Here is a 19,126-nt window from a genome sequence, read left to right as displayed (position 1 = left end):
CGAAGGTCTAATAGTTGGACAATGTATGTATGAAAATGAATAACTGGCTTTTCTTCACTCTCTCATCTAATGATCCACCACCACGCAGACCTAAGCGCAAGTCACAAACCGTTTCAAGCCACCCACTCCGTACCTTGCCAGCAGGCGCCGACTGTGAGCTGCATGTCGATCTGGGACGGGTGGATGGGCCAGTCGTCGGTCACCAGGTACGGCTCATAGGAGGCTCCGTCCACGTACAGCGTCACCACGGGGAACTCCACATTCAGCACATAGTAATGCCACTCCTTATCGCAGATCTGAGGAGGAGAACGAGGAGACAGATCAGGGTTAGTGTGAACACAGATGCAAGTAAAGGAAATTAGTCATGCTTGATATTCAGCAACAACAATTTGATAGACACGGACAAAGATCATTTTTGTTACATGTTTTCAAAAGAAAGTGTTCTGAAAGGGCATTGTGTTCCAACCTCATTTTTGCTACATGTAGGCCAAGCAAAGCAGAAGCAGAGTTTATACAGTAATCAGTTAGTCAAATTCAATGACTTTTTTAAAACCCAGAGACTCCAGTCCAGGAACCAGAGCCTGAGGTCCAAAACCCTGAGACCCCTGCCCAAGAACCAGAGCCTGAGGTTCAAGACTAGAAGACTCAAGCCCAGGATCCAAAGCCTGAGGTGACAGAGGTCTAGGTCCCGGAGGCAGTTCAAGATCCAGAGACTGTGGTTCAGGTTCAGAAGGGTTATTTTATGGACATCGAGGGTCTTTGGGAACAAATGGAGGTCTGGCCAGAGACTCCAACAGGGTGTGACATCCTTAATGAGTCTGAGACTGGATCAGATCCACCTGAGATCCAACAGGCCGATCCAACAGACCAAAAGGCTGAAAAAAAGTCTGAACTCAAGTCTTCACAGTCAGCGAGAGGGACCTAAGGTGGCCCGCTTCCACGACAGAGCTCTGGTCAAAAAGCTGACCAAGAAAATGTCCTTCTGAAAACACCAAAATCAAATGGCAGCCGTAACTCTGCTGGAGATCATCATCAAGCTGCAGATCTTGGTCGGCAAAGACGTTCACACCACTATCATGTATGTGAGGACAGTGGCCAAAGCTGCCTTCAAAGTACTTCAGGGAGTGAACACACGCTTCCAACAGTCTGTTGTTAAACACAACAGCATGTATGACTTTATGACTGGCCCGAAGAACAAAGAGATTTTTCTCTGCATTTACTAATTTCTTCAAATAATGAGTCTTATGATTGTAACCGCCACTTCATCGAAGGCTGCTGCTTTCATTATCACCGAAAATAAACACATTCATCATTTACTGGTGTTTTTGAGATCATTATTCATGGCAGAATTATAACAAGTGTCAGTATCATGAAGGCTTTGATTCATGAAAGGCTTGACAGGGTTTTTGTAAATGTGTGGAATTCACATTCTCCCTGTGTGCTTTGAATTCTCCAACAACTAACTAAAAAATTAATATTGAGAAAATTCAATACTGTTTTAAGCACAGTTTTAAGGCTGTGGGTTCAGAGAGGTGGGTGGATGGGGAAGATATCGCTTTGGAAGAAAACATGAATTAAGCTGAATCTGTGAGTCTGCATCCACCTGTCAAAATAACATTACAAAAATATGACTAACTGTACCCAGCCCTGATTCCTGTCAAAATCCATTCATTGACCAATATAGTCTTTCATTCAAAATTATTCCCGAAACTATAGCCTTTTCGCAACCGTTCACCTCCATTTATTAATCTGTACAGCCCCGTATCTCTGGATCGCATCCGTCTCCCTTATCCTCAAACCTCTTCAGACTTCATTCTACCCTCAAACACGCCAAGCCCCATTGTGCAAAGCATTTTCTTCCTGCTCTTCTCCCGCTTGCCTTTGCCACACTTAGCCCGGCGTAACCCCTGCCTGTAATGAAGATTGCTAAGCTCGCTTCCTATTAACACAATGCTAGCGCAGCAGATGGGAGTGCTGATCAATCGCCGTGGTATTTTTTTTTTTTTTTTTTCAGCTCCGGAGAGAGGTGCAGCTGGCCCTATACCGGAGATGGTTTGGAACATCTGCTGTCTACATATGTGCAGAGTCAGCCTGCTGAGTCCGAGCTCTGATTGGCTTGTGGGGTGCGGTGGCATGTCACGTAATCATGCTTCTCAATACATGCATTATCACTCTCCACTCGAGCGTCAGCCATGTTGTTGAAACGTGTACCCATACTGCTGGGGACAGATGGCATCAACTTCATTTCAACCCAATTAGATGAAAAAAAACATTTGCCAGGAATATAAAATTAGCGCCGTGGTAGCCAAACAAAGTCGGTATTGTCTCCGTCACGCCCTCCGCCACAGACTTGGGTTTGTCCAGTGGGGAATGTGCAATTGTATCCTTAATTTGCTGGTACGCATGCTGTGTATGACGGACCACGTTGAACCAGATCTCTTATTGGTCAAAAGTTGTTTGTGGTGAAGTGTCTGGAATGGGGGGAAGAACAAGTATTGGCAGCACAAAATCTCAAGCCAGTGAACACCCAGTCGCAAACAGAGCAACGTAGTGTGTTCCATTCAGTGCAAGGAAGAACAATGAGCAGTGTAGAGGATGTATCGACATTGTAGGGAAAGCAGCAGTGGTTAACAGTCAGCCATGCACCTCCATTTCGAAAGCCATACTTTTTTGATGAAAGCGTGGTCCAAAACTATAGTTAAAAAAAAAATGCTTGGAGAGAGGTGCAAACAAAAACCCACACTGAACTGTGAAGGTTAACAAAAAGCCTACTTTGTCTAATGGACTCTGCAATATTAAAGGTGCAAGTTGGCTATTGTATACTCACTACTGCCACCTCAGGTCATACGTGTAACTGCACCTTCTACATTTTAAGCTTGTGCATGACAGCACTTCGGACCCGAAGTAACAACTTTTTGAGTGACAGTACAGGATTTTAGAGGCAGTTGTGATGGATAGGTCTAGGCTCATTCGACACCTTAGGACATTGCTGGAACATGTATCATTTTTTTAAACTCCGTATAGTCCATTTAAAGAGGGGGTATTATGCTTTTTTCAATCACATAGCACCAGTCTATAGCACACTACAATGATGACCAAACCTTCTGTTGGTCTGTAAATGCAGTAAATTAGAATAACTTTTTAGTAGTTTAGTTTATTTGAGCAATTTCAAGTACCAAGTTGTTACAAAAAAAAAAGAAACACAATAATGCCCAAAAGGGAGTAGGCTGAAGCAAACAATGCTTATTTATGCCGACCCCTTTAAACGTATTTACAAACTTTACAACTGCCGTTCTTTAACATTCCGGTTTGTTCTCTGAGACCAGCTCATTATGGTACAATTAAGGTACAAACATAGGAAATAAGTTTACATAGTCTTTGGTATAGAATAGGAAATAACATAGGAAATAAGTTTACTTTGTCTTTGGTACAGAAACAGGTTTGGAATACTGTCTTTAGTACATTCTTAAATATGGAATGGAATGGTGACAGGTTGTTGCTGCCGTCTGATGCTGCCCCATATAGAACCATCATTGCTATATTTATATACACCTGTACATGGACAGTACATGCATATATAAACATATGGTTTCCTTCTTGTGTGTCTTAATTATTTGTCATCTGTGAGTACATTTCAGTGTGTCCTGGTCTATGCGTTAAAAGAAGCAAGATTTGGGAAGCTGTTGCCAAAAGGGGGCGCCCTTCGAGCACAGCCCACCTCCTGCTCAACCTGTTCTTCATTGTACATTTGGAGGAGTGCCTTTGGGTGTCCTGGTCTGTGCATTAAAAGAGCAAGATTTTGGCGACCCGGTACCAGGGTGGTCCCACTCGAGTACCGGTTACCTCTTGCTTGCCCTAATATTTTGCTGTATGTATTTGATATATTTATTTAGGTAGGAGAGTAGGGAGTAGTAGGGAGTAGAGAGGATAACTGCCTTGTATAAAATTGCTCTCTCAAAATGGCTGTAGTGAATGTCTTGAAATAGGCCTCCGTCTCTTTAAAGGGGGGGTATTATGCAAAATCGACTTTTTCAAGCTTTACATCATGTTATTAAGTCATTCCCTCATTAAAAACATGCCTGAAGTGTTGCCTTAGCACATTCACGTATTTTCGAGTAATCTGTAGAAACTCTGATGGCGGCCATTTTAGGGATAAAACGCCTGATTCCTTCAGGAAACGCCTCCGACCTCCAGGATACGCCTCCAACCTTTCGTCACCAGCCGAGTAACCAACTACTGCTCCTCAGCAGAACCCCCTCCCCGCAGTGTCTAGCCCTAAGATGTAAACAGAGTCATCATGGAGGATTAGCTTCATGTGTTGTGAACCGGAGCCACAGCAGACTTTTACAAAGACACACATCAGTGTTTCTGTTACCGAAACACCCAGGATTAAAACCGGTGACAAGAACACTTATTTCAGTGTCTGGTTCTGCGCTGGGCCTTGATGATGCACAGAGCCTCCGGAGAAAGCTAATGCTAAGCTAAACCTCGAGTCATCACGTGAAAACGAGAAATATGCACACATAAAGTCAATAAAACCACCACACACATAAAGAACCGTTTAACAATGATCACACACGGAGCCAGGCTTGTTGATTTGGAAGTTTATTGCTCACATTTCATCTACAATGGGTCATAGCCGAGTGGCTTTCTCCCGGAGCTAACAAGCTAGCCGCGACAAGCTAACGGGAAAATTCACTGAATACAAGCAGCATATTATGCATTGAAAACGTCACTAAAACAGGCAACTGCTTGAAGCAGCCTTTATGATGATCACACACGGAGCCTGGCTTGTTGATTTTGTAGTTTATTGCTCACATTTCATCTACAGTGAGTCGTAGCCGAGTGGTTTTCTCCCGGAGCTAAGGCCCTATTAGCCGCGACAAGCTAACAACCTTCACCTTCACAACATTCATTGAAAACAGGCAGCATATTATGCACAAATAACGTCAATAAAGCAGGCAACTACTTGAAGCAGCCTTTACGATGATCACACAATGAGCCTGGCTTTACACATTTGTGGTTTATTGCAGACTTTTCATCAACAATGAGCTGTAGTCGATTATAACAAGCTAACGGGTAACCTCGAAAAACCACTGTCCACCTGCACAGATAATGTCCGTGTTTGAATCGTATGGGCTCCTGCAGATCCTGGTGTCGTCCATGGGGGTATAGTTAGAGATCCATAGGGCATGGCAGATGCAAAGAGATAGCCTCCAAACAGTAGTTATTTTTCAGGCAAGAGCCCCTTCCAAGCGTCCGGTGTGGAAGGTTTGTCTCCAAATAATATCCTGTGTGGCCATTGTTCACAAAGTGATAAACAGTAGCTCCTTTCCAACAATAAAAATTAAAATGCACCGATCGTAGTTTCAATACAGTTGAGACAACGAGCGCAGTGTTGTGATGCCACAGACAGCGTGTGGAGGGGGCGTGCCGGAAAGGGTCAGAGGTTCTTAAAGAGACAGGGGCCTATTTCAAGTCTTTCGCTACCGCCATTTTGAAAGAGCAATTTTATACAAGGCAGTTATTCTAATTTACTGCATTTACAGACCAACAGAAGGTTTTGTCATCATTGTAGTGTGCCATAGACTGGTGCTATGTGGCTGAAAAAAGCATAATACCCCCTCTTTAAGAACCTCTGACCCTTTCCGACACGCCCCCTCCACACGCTGTCTGTGGCATCAGTGGGGAGGGGGCTCTGCTGAGGAGCAGTGGTTGGTTACTCGGCTGGTGACGAAAGCTCGGAGGCGTCTCCGGGAGGTGGGGGCGTTCCTAGGAGGACTCAGGAAAACCTATCCCTAAAATGGCCGCCATCAGAGTTTTCACAGATTGAACAAAAATACGTGAATGTGCCAAGGCAACACTTCAGGCATGTTTTTTAATGAGGGAATGACATAATAACATGATGTAAAGCTTGAAAAAGTCGATTTTGCATAATACCCCCCCCTTTAAGAGAAAGGCAAATCTTTGTCAATGCAAATGTAGGTCGGTAGGTTTGGCTACAGACTCATTTATGCTCCCATTCCGTATGTAAATAAATCTGTGTGTTCCAAGTGTAGCTACTGTCACTCCATTTATGCTTTGGCACGTTCCTAATGTCCAGCCTGTGTTATTGAAAGCTACCACCAGAGGGCGCTGGAAGTGCATCAGACAACGCACAAAACGAGAAGAAATGTAGACAATCTGGCGACACCTGCAATGTTTTTTTACACCACAGCTACTGAAGAAGATACAAGGAATGAGGTGAAGCAGTGATGGATCACTTTTTTAGAAGTTTAGCCATTTGTTCTGCTTCACCTGTTGAGTTCAGCAGTGCCCCCAGCGGTTGGTTCATGTACTGCTATGTTGCTATGACTCTGGATAAACAAAGCGTCTGACGGAGCGCGTGGATCGAATCACGCAGGAGACGGACAGGAAGCTACATGCGTTTTGAACTGAGAGCATGAATGAGCTTCAAGGCAGTCTTGACCCCTGCTCTCATGAGAGGTCAGAACTCAAACAGGCCTCTAGTTTGAGTTTTACCAGTATGACATGTTAACCACAAGAGCGAGAAGAAGAGCCTGAAGTGAAAGGTCCTCAACTCAACCAAAAAGTCCAGTTGATTTCAAAGGGAAATGGGAATGAATTGATTATTACCAAAACCTTTCACACCAAGCACCACTTTTTAAAAACATGTGACCTTCCAAGAACCACCAGGCCGAGATCAAGATTAAATTAGGATTAAGTCGGGTCTCAAATAGCTCTAAATTGGAGATGGAGAAATAGGAAATTAAATGATCTAAAATCAAAACGAATCAAGTCTAAAATTGAAGATGAGCACAGTTTCTTGACGCACCACAGCTTGAGGCATATTAGACGAGAGGTCCTAATCTTAAACTTGCTTTCCGTAACTTTCTTAGTTCCTTTTGGCGGCACACAGCTTGTATTTGTGTGACGAGTAACAGGATTTCACATTTGGGACTTGTGATTCTTGGACCAATATTGACCGAGATTTTTCCACTGACAATTCCTGTTTTACTTTTTTGTCATGTCCAAATGTTGGTATATTTACACACAGCAGCGACGATGGAGAGAGGGAATGTGAAGTTTGGACCTCCTGTCTCTGAATTAAACTGGCACGAACAGGTGTCCAAAGCCGCACATGGGAAACTCCAGCTGGACACCATTTGGCTGCTCGAGAAAAATTAAAAGGCTCAGGAGCGGACATTTTTCAAGACAACAATCCACGTTTGGTGCGAGCTCAGACAATGGTGAAAATGCCAGACGAGAGTAAGAGAGAGATTGTGCGTGGAGTACTTCAAATGCTTCTGTGTGGGAGCAGAACATTTTCTTTGTGTGTAGAATCCTTGTCGTTATGAGAATAAGAAAACATTGAAAAGCAAAAAGCAAACCTTGTGCTTTAGGCTGGTTATCCTCAGCAAATATTTAAACGAGGACAGACATAAAAAGATACAGGCATATTAGAGATAGAGACGCAATGTGTAGATACATTTAGAGTAGATACAAATCAATCAGCCTCTTGAATTTCAGTTGTGTGTTGGTGTCATAGTCAAAATGACAAAGACTGAGTTTTAATACTAATGTACGATATTAGCATTAATGCTGTGAGGCCTTAGGTGTTGTTTTTGGCTGTTGATCCCTGGAGGGATGTGGCCTAGACTGCCAAAAAATTTAAATCTTGATGAATTACAGTAGAATGATGGAAATAAGATATTTGACCATAATTTGAGTTGCCAAGTAAAAAAAAAAAAAAAACATCTGTCAAATGCAATAAAATGTATTCACTTTTTGGTCTTATTTATACGTGCATATTATTCCATTGGTAGATCATGTTGCCTCCTCTTAACAAGGTCAAGGAGAGTATTTCAACCTCATTTCAGGGAGCTAACTTTATGTAGCAGTAGCTAGACATGCTTTTCGGAAGAAGAAGAAGAAGAAGAAGAAGAAGAAGAAGAAGAAGAAGAAGAAGAAGAAGAAGAAGAAGAAGAAGAAGAAGAAGAAGAAGTTTATTTATATAGTGCCTTTCACAGACACAAGTCACAAAGTGCTTTACATGAGACAATTGTACGTTTACTCCATACTCAGGTTTCCCCTGGGGGAGACAGACAGAAGCGCTGTCGCGACTGCACACGTCTGCTCCCACCACCATACATTCCCTCACACATTCACATTCATCCTGGCCTATTGTACATGTTTTTAGTGGTAGGGGAAACTGGAGTACCAGGATGCAAACTCCACACAGAAAGGCCCTGTCCAGGTGGGAATCGAACTCTGGACCTTCTAGCTGTGAAGCGAGAGCGCTAACCGCTGCGCTACCGTGCCGCCCGTAATAAATACCAAAATCTTGGTAATTGTTAAAATATTCATGAACTTAACTGTGTTTACTGTATGAATTGAGAGATGACTGGTTGAGTGGAAAGGTGATAGACGAGAGGTTGACCAACAAACTTTCTGGTATTTAAAGGAGCTATATCATGCTATTTTAGCCATTCCAAAGTTAAGTATAGGCATGTATATGATATATTGTACCTCTACCATTATGGAGCACTCATTTTTGTGATAAATATAAGTGTTTTTTGGAGGTATTTTTCAAACCCGGAAGACAAAACGCTTCGATTCAGTTAACTCCACCCCCTCTCTCTGCACATACTTTACCGTAATATAAATAAACAACAATAAGTGAAGTTACTTCACGATGCAGTTATACGGAGTTGACATCTGCAACACAGCTTCAGCTTCATTCTTTTTCTCCGTCCGTGACATTATCGTTAGGTAAGAATAAAGAACAGATGTCCAGAATAAGTTGCAACGACCTCCATCTTCAGCTGCAGCGCAAACATGACTGATCTGTTCAGACGCTCAGGGGATGTGTTTGTTTTGGCCTCAGCTGACCTGGAAGCACCTCGGGCACATCCTTTTTAATTTTTTTTCCCCTTCACTTTTTTTTTCTCTTTGTTTCTCTCTTACAACAGAAATAATGAAAAAGCTGTTTTACAAATTAAAATCCGGGCGTAAGCATAGAGTTAAGACATTACATTACAGACGCTGAGCACTTCCGTTCCGCTGTGTCGACACAACTGAACACTCAGCCGTTCACCAGGAGAGGGAGGAGCAGCTGCTCAGAGAGCAGGATTCAGGAGGATTACTGAGAGCTGCGTGAATGAAGCCACAAACCACTCTGGGGGTGTTTTTGATAAGGAAATAGCATAAAAACATGGCTAAAAGCTCTAAAAAGTCGATTTTGCATGATATAGGACCTTTAAAGCAGTCGTGCACTCTGGAGGCACCATGAGGATCAAAATCCTAAAATTAATACAAACTAAATAAATACAATAAACTGTATGAAAAGTAATTGTTCCGATGATTCTAATGATTTGTCATGACTTTTTAGGGGGAAATGTGGTTACAGTGGTCCCTCGCTGTTTCGCGGATTATTTTTAGTATAATTTTGCCCGCTTTTTTACAGCGTATGAACGCCATACGCGCATTGTGTTCTGCGTCCTGATTGGCTAGTCGCAGAGTGAGCCTCCTCTCGCTGCAGAGAGGATCTCTGTGGACCGTCAACACATCAGCTCACACCGCAGAGTCACGAGCAGCACAGGCCGGGCATGAGCGGGCCCGACTCCGCGAAAATAACACTGTATATCAACGTAAGGAACATTTACACAGCTACCAGAGGCTGCAGTTTAGTTGACTTTATATTGGAGTCTATACAACATGTGCCTCACAAGCTGCGAACCTCACTTCACTGACGTAAACATAGTCATTACACCAGGAATGCCCAAAGTGCGGCCGCCTTAAATAGCAAGGCATTAAAAGGACTTTTACTTGTGGATCTGTTTTTATTTGATCTTTCTATGTGAGGTTTGGCTACCGCCTCATTACACTTTTTTGGTGAGTTACTTTAAAAGGTAACTCATTTTAATAAGTTGGACATATTTGTATTATTTTGTATAGACTGAAGAAGGGAATAAAAACACATTGCCATGGCTGCTGTCTCACTTTAATCCCCCAAACATGAAGGCCCCTCTATTATGAGTCACTCTCACAACTTCAAAGCCGCGGTTCAACTTTACCAACTCTGCTTTCTGCCTATGAAAGCAAACGTTCCCTATTCCCTCATCACATCGTTTCGCTCGGTTTGATGCAAATTGACAGAGGAATGAAAAAAATAATAATCACAAAAAACCAAAAAAAGTTACAGGGAGGAACACCAGAGGAGGAATCCGTGCGAAGGCAAGAGAGGGAGGTAGAGACGGATATCAAACATCAAAGATTTGTGGAGATCTCGGGGGGCCAGACGTCGCTGTGAAGAAAACAAAATTGCAATGTGCCCTCGCTCCTCTCCTCCTATATCTATGTTGTAGTTTTCTCCGCGTCTTTTATTCTCTGCTGCCTGTCTTTCCATTTGAAGGTGGTTGGGAGGCGGTGCCGCCCAGAGTGCTTTTGGAGTTGAAAGTCTTTTGGAGATGTGTCGCACCGACCTGACCCTCCCCGCAACTTCAAACATGAGGGTACGGCTTTTGGGGAGGAGATGGAAGGGAAGTGTTGAACAAATACAATGTGATTTGAAGTTCTGAAGGGCAAAAAGGTGGCACTGTTATATATATATATATATATATATATATATATATATATATTTATTTTGTTTCAAATTGGACTACATGTGTGTTCACTCCTCGAAGTGCTTTACTCATCGAAGGACCACTTTACCACTCTCTTTACCACGACATGTTTCTCGTGGTGGAACTGGGCCAATGGTTCAGATGTTCCGTGGTCCACAGCTTTCAGCTCTGTGTGAAATATTTATGACCTGCCATTTGCTATGTGTGTCACTGGTGGAAAACCTGAAAAGTCCACTTGATTTGATGCTTCTCGAGGAACAAATCAGTGTGGAAAAAAAACTGGAAAAAGCCCAAGCTAAACTTTGAATAAGCCATTTTAGATGTAGCATTTTCGATCCAATGTGATCAAGTACAATCGGTGCAATAGCGATCAGTGCAATAGTTATCAGTGCAATAGTGACCAGTGCAATTATGGTGATCAGTGCAATATTGACCGGTGCAATGGAGATAAGCGCACTAGTGACCAGTGCAATGTTGACAAGTGCACTAGTGAAAAGTGCAATAGGGACCAGTGCCATGGTGATCAGTGCAATAGTGACAAGTGCAATAGTGATCAGTGCAATAGTGATCAGTGCAATAGTGACCAGTGTAATAGTGACCAGTGCAATAGTGACCAGAGCAATGGAGATAAGCACAATAGTGATCAGTGCAATAGTGACAAGTGTAATAGTGACCAGTGCAATAGTGACAAGTGCAATAGTGATCAGTGCAATAGTGACAAGTGCAATAGTGATCAGTGCAATAGTGACCAGTGTAATAGTGACCAGTGCAATAGTGACCAGAGCAATGGAGATAAGCACAATAGTGATCAGTGCAATAGTGACAAGTGTAATAGTGACCAGTGCAATAGTGACAAGTGCAATAGTGATCAGTGCAATAGTGACAAGTGTAATAGTGATCAGTGCAATTGTGACAAGTGCAATTGTGATCAGTGCAATTGTGACAAGTGCAATTGTGATCAGTGCAATAGTGACAAGTACAATAGTGACAATGACAAGTGCAATAGGGACCAGTGCAATGGAGACAAGTGCATTAGTGACTAGTGCAATAGTGATCAGTGCAAAAGTGACAATGACAAGTGATATAGGGACCAGTGCCATGGTGATCAGTGCAATAGTGACAAGTGCAATAGTGATCAGTGCAATGGAGACAAGTGCAATAGTGACCAGTGCAATAGTGACAAGTGCAATAGTGACCAGTGTCTGCAGATGGAAATTTGCCCAAGGCTATAATCTGGCATATTTACATTTGTTTAAATGTTCATTAATATGCATTGTTCCACCTTTATCTTCAAATAAATAAAATAAATCAAGGGTGATAATGATGTATTTGACATTACTACCAGATGTCTATTTAGGTTGTTTGGCGAATGCTTGGTTAGTATTTTGAACTTTGAATCCAGTGGTTATTGGCTGCATTTTTTCAGTGACAAGTTATCTGAATACTTTTTCTCTATTGGAGCATTCTAAACCTTTGAAAATAAAGCCAATCTTAGCCAACTCTGCTGTTTCAAGATCCTACTGTATATTGTTGATACCTCATATTGCTGTTGCTGTAGTTTGACGTTGTTGATTCAGAAATGGGGGTAATAACAAGCACTTAACCTTTTAAAGAAAACTCAGACATGCGTTTATCTCATGCGTGTTCCCTCATTTGCTTATATCAATTTACTTTTAATTGTATTGCTGCTCTCATCGATGCGAAATACAATACAAGCAGTTGACTTTAACAAGGGGAACTAGTGACAACTTAAGGCCGGTGCTAATGTGTATGTTTAACGTAATCTGTGGCATTTAGTGGCCTTTCCCTGCGGCTGTGAAGGGGAGTTCATCTATCACACCTCCTCTGGGTTGTATCAGAGTGTCTTATAATGGATTACCTACAGTACACACTCAATCAGGTCGGGTGGCAACCGTCCAGAGGCGTGCAAGGAGTTTTTTTTCTTTTTTCTTTCTTTAAGAGATACATACAAGACTGTGCAAAGGTGAGTGTAGAAAATGTAATTGACAAGGAGAAGGTCTTGTCCAGCCAACATGATTTCCAAAACAGGCATAATAGTCTGGGAACTTGTCATATCTTTGAGAGTTCCAATGAGTATGACTTAAAACAATGGATTAACCAATCTGAGAGATCGTTGGTCCGTCCAGAACAAATATGGCGGCATGAGTACACAGAAATATTCAAAATGGAATCAATAAAAATCACACTGAATACTGAAAAATAGTGCCCACTCCTGGTGAAACAACAGGAGACACATTTAATCCTGTTAATCAGATGTGAGAGAAGTTTGGCCCAAAATGTTAAAAAAAAAAAAGTTTTATGTATTACACTGTAAATTAAAGCGATAGTTTGGAAGTTTGCAAAGACTAAGTTCGGAGAGCTAAAGTTAAATTTGAAAGTAAACAATCAAATTCCTCCCCTCCTGGACCAGAGAGCCACTCCTAGTTTGCAAAATGAGGAGAACAGGAACATCATTTTCTTCTCCACTGATTGGACCTGACAGGCCGGTTCACAGGAAAGCTCGTTTCATTGGTCACAGTGGTATCCCGGGGGGTTTCTGATTAGTTGCTGAAATCAGCAACGGCATATTATTATTTAATATTATGTGATGTCTTATGTTACCTCAAATTTCCAACCCAGGCGGTCAATTACGCATTTATTAAATTTGCAAAACATTTAAACTTACAGACTATCACTTTAACAGTTGTGATTGTGCTATGAAACCAGTGAATGGTCGGAAATCATTTGCTTCGTGCCTTGTTCCAGGCACTTTCAAACAGAAAGTAGCAGTGACGGACAAACACAACAACAGTGTGGACTGGTGAAGAGCAGAGTTCCAATCACTAACCTACTGAGGCATTACTTGTTCTGAAACTTAGCCTCCCCGAGGACTTCTACCTTTGGCTTGTGTGCCTTTTCACAGCCGAGTTAAAGGTTCCGTGTCATGCTTTATTCAGGCTTTTCATACTACTTTGATTTCGGTGGCCTTCACCATTTTAGCATTTTAGTTTAAAACCACACCGCGTAACATTTCACCCAATAAATGGAATATGATACAAACATTTATTTTTATTAAAGATACTTGATTTATAACTTTATTCAGAGCAGAGACGCCTCCAGCTTTTCTTCATGGAGATGTTGACTAAAGGCAGCCAAATATGAGTTATTAATATGTTAGGTCGTCAACCAAATCCATTCATGAATTACCTACCACAAGACTTGCATTTCATTTGTCTAGCCGGTCATTAGGAGCATGTTTTGTATTGCTGGCAACAGTAGAATCCAAAATATTACAAAGTGTGCCTTTTTAACAATACATGTGTCTAGAAAATGTCCTTACGCAAACGCATTATGTAAGGCCAGCAGAGGACGGACATTATTCTCTTTTGGTCTGGTGAAAGTTTGGTGAATGTGTCTGGACCTTAATTTAACAATTTTTGTTTTTTTGTTTTGTTTTTGTTTTGATTTTTTTTGCAGGATGCCCTGTTCAAATTGAGCACACGATTGTAAATGCACCACATATGATCTCGATATGTGAATGTCCTATAGGCAGCTATAGTCTTGTTGCTCAAGCTGTACCAAGTGGTGCAGAAAACGCCTATAATCCGGGCGGTTTGGTGTCTGGAGGTGGGCGCAGAGGGATGGAGGGAGACTCACTCTGAGATTGATGAGTGCTGGAGGCAAGGTGACTTTTGGAGAGGAGGAGGAGCCCGAGGAGATGAGAAACTTACTGCAGAGGTGAGCTCCGAGGCTGCAACGCGCTACAGGATTCTTCGCTTCTAATCGGCGCAAGGAAAAGGGAGAGCAGGGGTCTAACTTTTATTTGACTAAAAACCAAAGCCTGCAGTGACAAGAGAGCAAGGTCAAAGTGATAAAGGTGTGTTTAAGAAGCTGCAACACTTCGTCCAATGTCTGTTGAGGGATAGTTTATTCGCGATCATGCCCCAGAGAAGTCCCTACTGTCCGTGGTTTTAATGATAGGGCGAACCAGATAAGTTGGGGAAAACCTGACATGAGCAGAACATGAAAACTCAAGAAACTTTCTATTGAAGCGAGAGCGTTGGCCACTGCGCCGTTACGCCAACCAAGCCATTGATGCAGACTCCAATGAGTAAACCAGCCACTTTAGAAATCTGTCCACTCCAGCCTAAACAAACAGAAATCGAGCCAATACAATTCATGCTAAAAGAACTAATGAATTACCTTTTTGTTTTCCCATGACAACAGACACACAGCAGTTATCCAAGAGCCAATAGTACAAATATCATCATAGCTAAGTCTCTCAGTACGGACGCTCTGAACGACTACTTAGCCACCGCCTTCATTATCCAAAGTGCTGTTTGCACACTTGTAATGGTCATAAATCATCGTCAGCGCGTCGTCAACACGTGAACCATTATCACGTCAATCCAAAAGCGCTTCTCCGAGAGCCTGTAATTACCCGAACAGGAGACACAATTAAAAGAAAGCGACGGCTTTTGTTGGCGGGGACGATGCGGTTTACCTCTGGGGTGTCGTGTACGTACGCTGCAGATGCACTTGAAGCCGGATCTGAATTACTGAGTGGCAAAAGTGACTAATTAAAGTGGCAATTATAGCGTGGCTGCCGGCGGAGACAAAAAGTCAAGTGACCTCTTTTCAAATGCGCGCAGATACATTATGGAATGTGCCGAACGGTGAAAAAATGGCCATTTCATTAAGATTGATCGCAGTGACTTTGCTGTGCTGCGCAGCTGTATTTGAAGATTGCGTAACTGGTCTGTGTTCTTTTCGCGAAGTTTTGGCAGCTTCTCTCTTTCTTCCAGCCCTCTCACTCTTGCAGTTCACTCCAGCGGTTCATAATCGATTAAAATTAGAACTATGCAAGATAAAGCTGATGGATGTGGTTGTTATGACTGCCTGACTTGTAGTGAGGTTTGTTTCCTGTCTGCTTCTGCCAGCTTGTCTGTCCCATACTCTTAACGGTTGGGTTAAGTTATTTTCACTTTTGTTTTGTTGGTTAGTTCAATATAAACCTGGTCATGCACCCTACTCATTCCGCTACACCACAGAACCATCGCTAGCGTCGTGCCTTCGCTTTGGTTCTGCCAACGACCCATACTCTCTGCAAAGGTTTGTTTGGCATCTTTTTTCTAAACCTGAGCCAGATCATGGCATGGTTGACACGCACAAACAAAAGAAAAAAGTTACTTGCTGGATTTAAGTAACAGTTCTGACCTGGGGTTGCTGCAGTTGGTCAGGTCTACTGTATGTTCAGCAACACTATGTGCCCAATGGATGAGATCAGCTGATGACATGAACATCCTGAACGACCAGGTTGTTCCATATATGGATTTCCCTGGTGGCACAGGCATGTTCCGGGATGAGATCGCCAGGATTCATTGGGTTCACATTGCGAAAGATTGGTTCAGGTAGCATGAGACATCATTTTGGATTGGTCACCAAAGACTCCAGATTTTAGTCCAGAGGTTTGTGCAGTGATGAGGATCAGCACCTCCAAATCTGAGGCCATGGTTCTCCACTGGAAAAAGGTGGCTTCCCCTCTTCAGGTCGGTGGGGAGTCTTGTTCACGAGTGAGGGACGGATGGAGCGTGAGATCGACAGACGGATCGGTGCAGCGTCAGCAGTGATGCGGTCGCTGTATCGGTCTGTCGTGGTGAAGAGGGAGCTGAGTCGGGGCAAAGCTCTCGATTTACCGATCGATCTACGTTCCCACCCTCACCTATGGTCATGAGATTTGGGTCATGACCGAAAGGACAAGATCGCGAATACAAGCGGCCGAAATGAGTTTCCTTCGCAGGGTGGCTGGGCGCACCCTCCGAGATCGGGTGAGGAGCTCAGTTACCCGAGAGGAGCTCGGAGTAGAGTCGCTGCTCCTTCACGTCGAAAGCAGCCAGCTGAGGTGGCTAGGGCATCTGTTCCGGATGCCTCCTGGTCGCCTCCCGCAGGAGATGTTCCAGGCATGTCCTAGTGGGACAAGGCCTTGTGGAAGGCCCAGGACACGGTGGTGGGACTACGTCTCCGAGCTGGCCTGGTGTCACAGCTGGAGGAGGTGTGTGTGGATCGGGAAGTTTGGGCATCTCTGCTGAGACTGCTGCCCCCGCGACCCGGCCCCGGATAAAGCGGAAGAAAATGGATGGATGGATGGAGGTTTGTGCAGTGGTCACACTCACTTATCATCAATACAAGATCTCATTGAAAAAAAATACTGGAACACTGGATGGGGATTTGACATTGCATAAGCTTACGGGAAGAATGCCATGGCTGAAATCAAAGCTAAAAGACGTATGAGAGCGTGTAATCTTTTCCTTAACATAGTCGGGATCTTTTGAGACTACGCTTAGCTAGGATAGACGAGATCTGGTTTGAATATCAGTTGACTTTCTTCACGTTTTCTCTGCATCCATGAGACACATCAGTTTGCACGGTCAACGGTAGAGACAGTTCTGGGCAAAGTCTGATCGTAAGGTAATGCAGAATTGAAAGTTTGCCATTTTGCAGTGTTATCCGCGGATCAAAAACATTCCCATCGCTGTGTTTTGAGTCAATCCTCACGTTTTACACGCGGAAAAAGCTTCCCCCGCCCGCGCGCTTTAAGACCGCGCAGCATGGATTTACTCTGCTGATCCCAAACAAACTGCATCAAGTACAGAACGCATCGTGGCGCCCGGCCCGCCGCTCCACTCCATCCATCACTCCTCCCTGTGATTACCCAAACATTGACAGTACGTGCCACTGTCTGCCCTCCCACGCCAGAACCGCCTTCACCGCAAACCGCCGACTTCTCCCCTTCCTCTTCCCCCGATCCGAGCCTCTCCCTTTCTCCGGCTCATCGCCCCCTCTCATCCCCTTTGCTCCACCACAACGCTACGGGTCACGGTGGGAGCCGCGCCATAAATCTTCCACTCCGACAGCCGCCCTCAATCCAGGAAGTAACCCAAGCCTTTGCAACTTCCTCTCTCTTTGAAATCTATTTGGGTAAGCAGAGGATTTTCCCCGTTTCGTTTGCTCAATTTGGCCACAGAGCAACGAAGTAACAGCGGAAGCAGAAGGGGACGAAAGGGCGGAGGCGGAAATTTGCCAGCGCCAATTTGGAGTAGATTAACATGATGAATGAACCGCGGCTGGGGCTTTTACTGTGCTGTTAGTTTTTCTTATTTGGGGGTTTGTTTTTTGCTCCTTTTACAACTAAGTGATATCAAAGGCCTTAGGATTCTACCCACACAGAGATGGGGCTTAGTGAGTAATGGGAACAAGCAAACAATGAAAGAGGCAGTTTCCGTGGGGCTGATGTCGTCTTCAGTGCTGGAGCTTGATGTTTTGATACATTGATTTGTTCTTTCGGAACTGCAGTAAGTAACTCATTTCAGTTTGCCAAACTTTACAAACTGCGCACTTTATTTTGTTTGGACGCGTTACCACTTTCATCAATGATTCCGAAATACGTGCTTGGTCAATGATTGGCAAACAAGAGAGAAATACAGCTAGCTGGGACATAAACAAGAAGTATTTTTCCTGCATTTTAAACACCACAGCAGATGCAGTATTATAACTCTCACCGTGACAGACACATGCTATTTAAAGTCCTATTGCCGTATAAAGTCCTTTCCAGATCTGAATTGATTGGATTCATTTTAAAGGCGGACACGAATGGAGCATTTAATATGCGAAAAAACAAAAGCACGTGCTTCAGTGCTCCTGACTACAGCTGTTGGACTCATGGTGACATGGAAGCACTGTACAAGTATGTTATTCCTTGTATTAATGATGATTCAGCAGGTGCAGACCCTACTCAGTTAGAATATTTATAAGATGCTGTAGTTGCAGCGTTAACATTACTGAATGCGTTGCGATTAGCCTATTTATTTATTTAGTATGGAATCAAAGGTTGTGATTGAGGGATGGTACAGCCGTGCAGCAGCATGGCCCAATATGATAAAGTATGATGCTTTTAGTTTGTGATTCCCCTGTCCCGCAAATATTTCTACAGTTCTGACGCAGCTCACCTCAACTGTGACCAAGCACATCTTTTGTAAATTCAACCTGCAGACAGACTGCATTAGAAAGTTTTATTGAACATGAATCATGATTGGGGTGGAGGATTGCAGTAATGATATGGCGTTGATCGATGATGGCCAGAATCTTCCCCAGAGCCTGGACACTGGTGGTGGTAGGATGAGACCCGGCATGGCTGGTCAATGAGACGAGCAGGCCTGAGGAGAGGCCAGGCGGAGGAGGGGCGGAGGAGGGTTGCAGCACAACTGGGAAACATGATTGACCGGGGAGCTTAAGAAGGGGATCCTGGACGATGACGGGCTGAAGTGGAATAAGCAGCTGCGATGATTGGCTGATGCGAAGGTGCGGCTTGTGCTGGGGCCGCGATTGGGTGATTAGTCAAGGCTGCCGTTGTTGAGGTGATGAATGAAGGTTGCAGGTACGTCTTCCAGGTTGAATTTACGCTGAAGCTTTATTTATTTATTCATTTAGGAATTGCAAAGCAT

General features: G+C 43.5%; 1 protein-coding gene across 1 annotated transcript in view; it reads right to left on the bottom strand.

Annotated features, from left to right (window-relative positions):
- The window catches only part of LOC306965053 (calsyntenin-2-like), a 526,930-nt gene that overhangs the window by 57,299 nt on the left and 450,505 nt on the right, over positions 1-19,126 (bottom strand). The window contains exon 9 of the mRNA XM_079559275.1: positions 134-296. Within this exon, the coding sequence (XP_079415401.1) occupies positions 134-296 (163 nt within the window). The remainder of the gene's footprint in view (positions 1-133; positions 297-19,126) is intronic.

This window comes from Gobius niger, assembly GCF_951799975.1.
Source record: "Gobius niger genome assembly, chromosome: 1".
In the NCBI taxonomy this organism is placed as follows: Eukaryota; Metazoa; Chordata; class Actinopteri; order Gobiiformes; family Gobiidae; genus Gobius; species Gobius niger.
The sequence above is the reverse complement of the archived record's forward strand: the minus strand, read 5'-3'. Positions and strand labels throughout refer to the sequence as shown.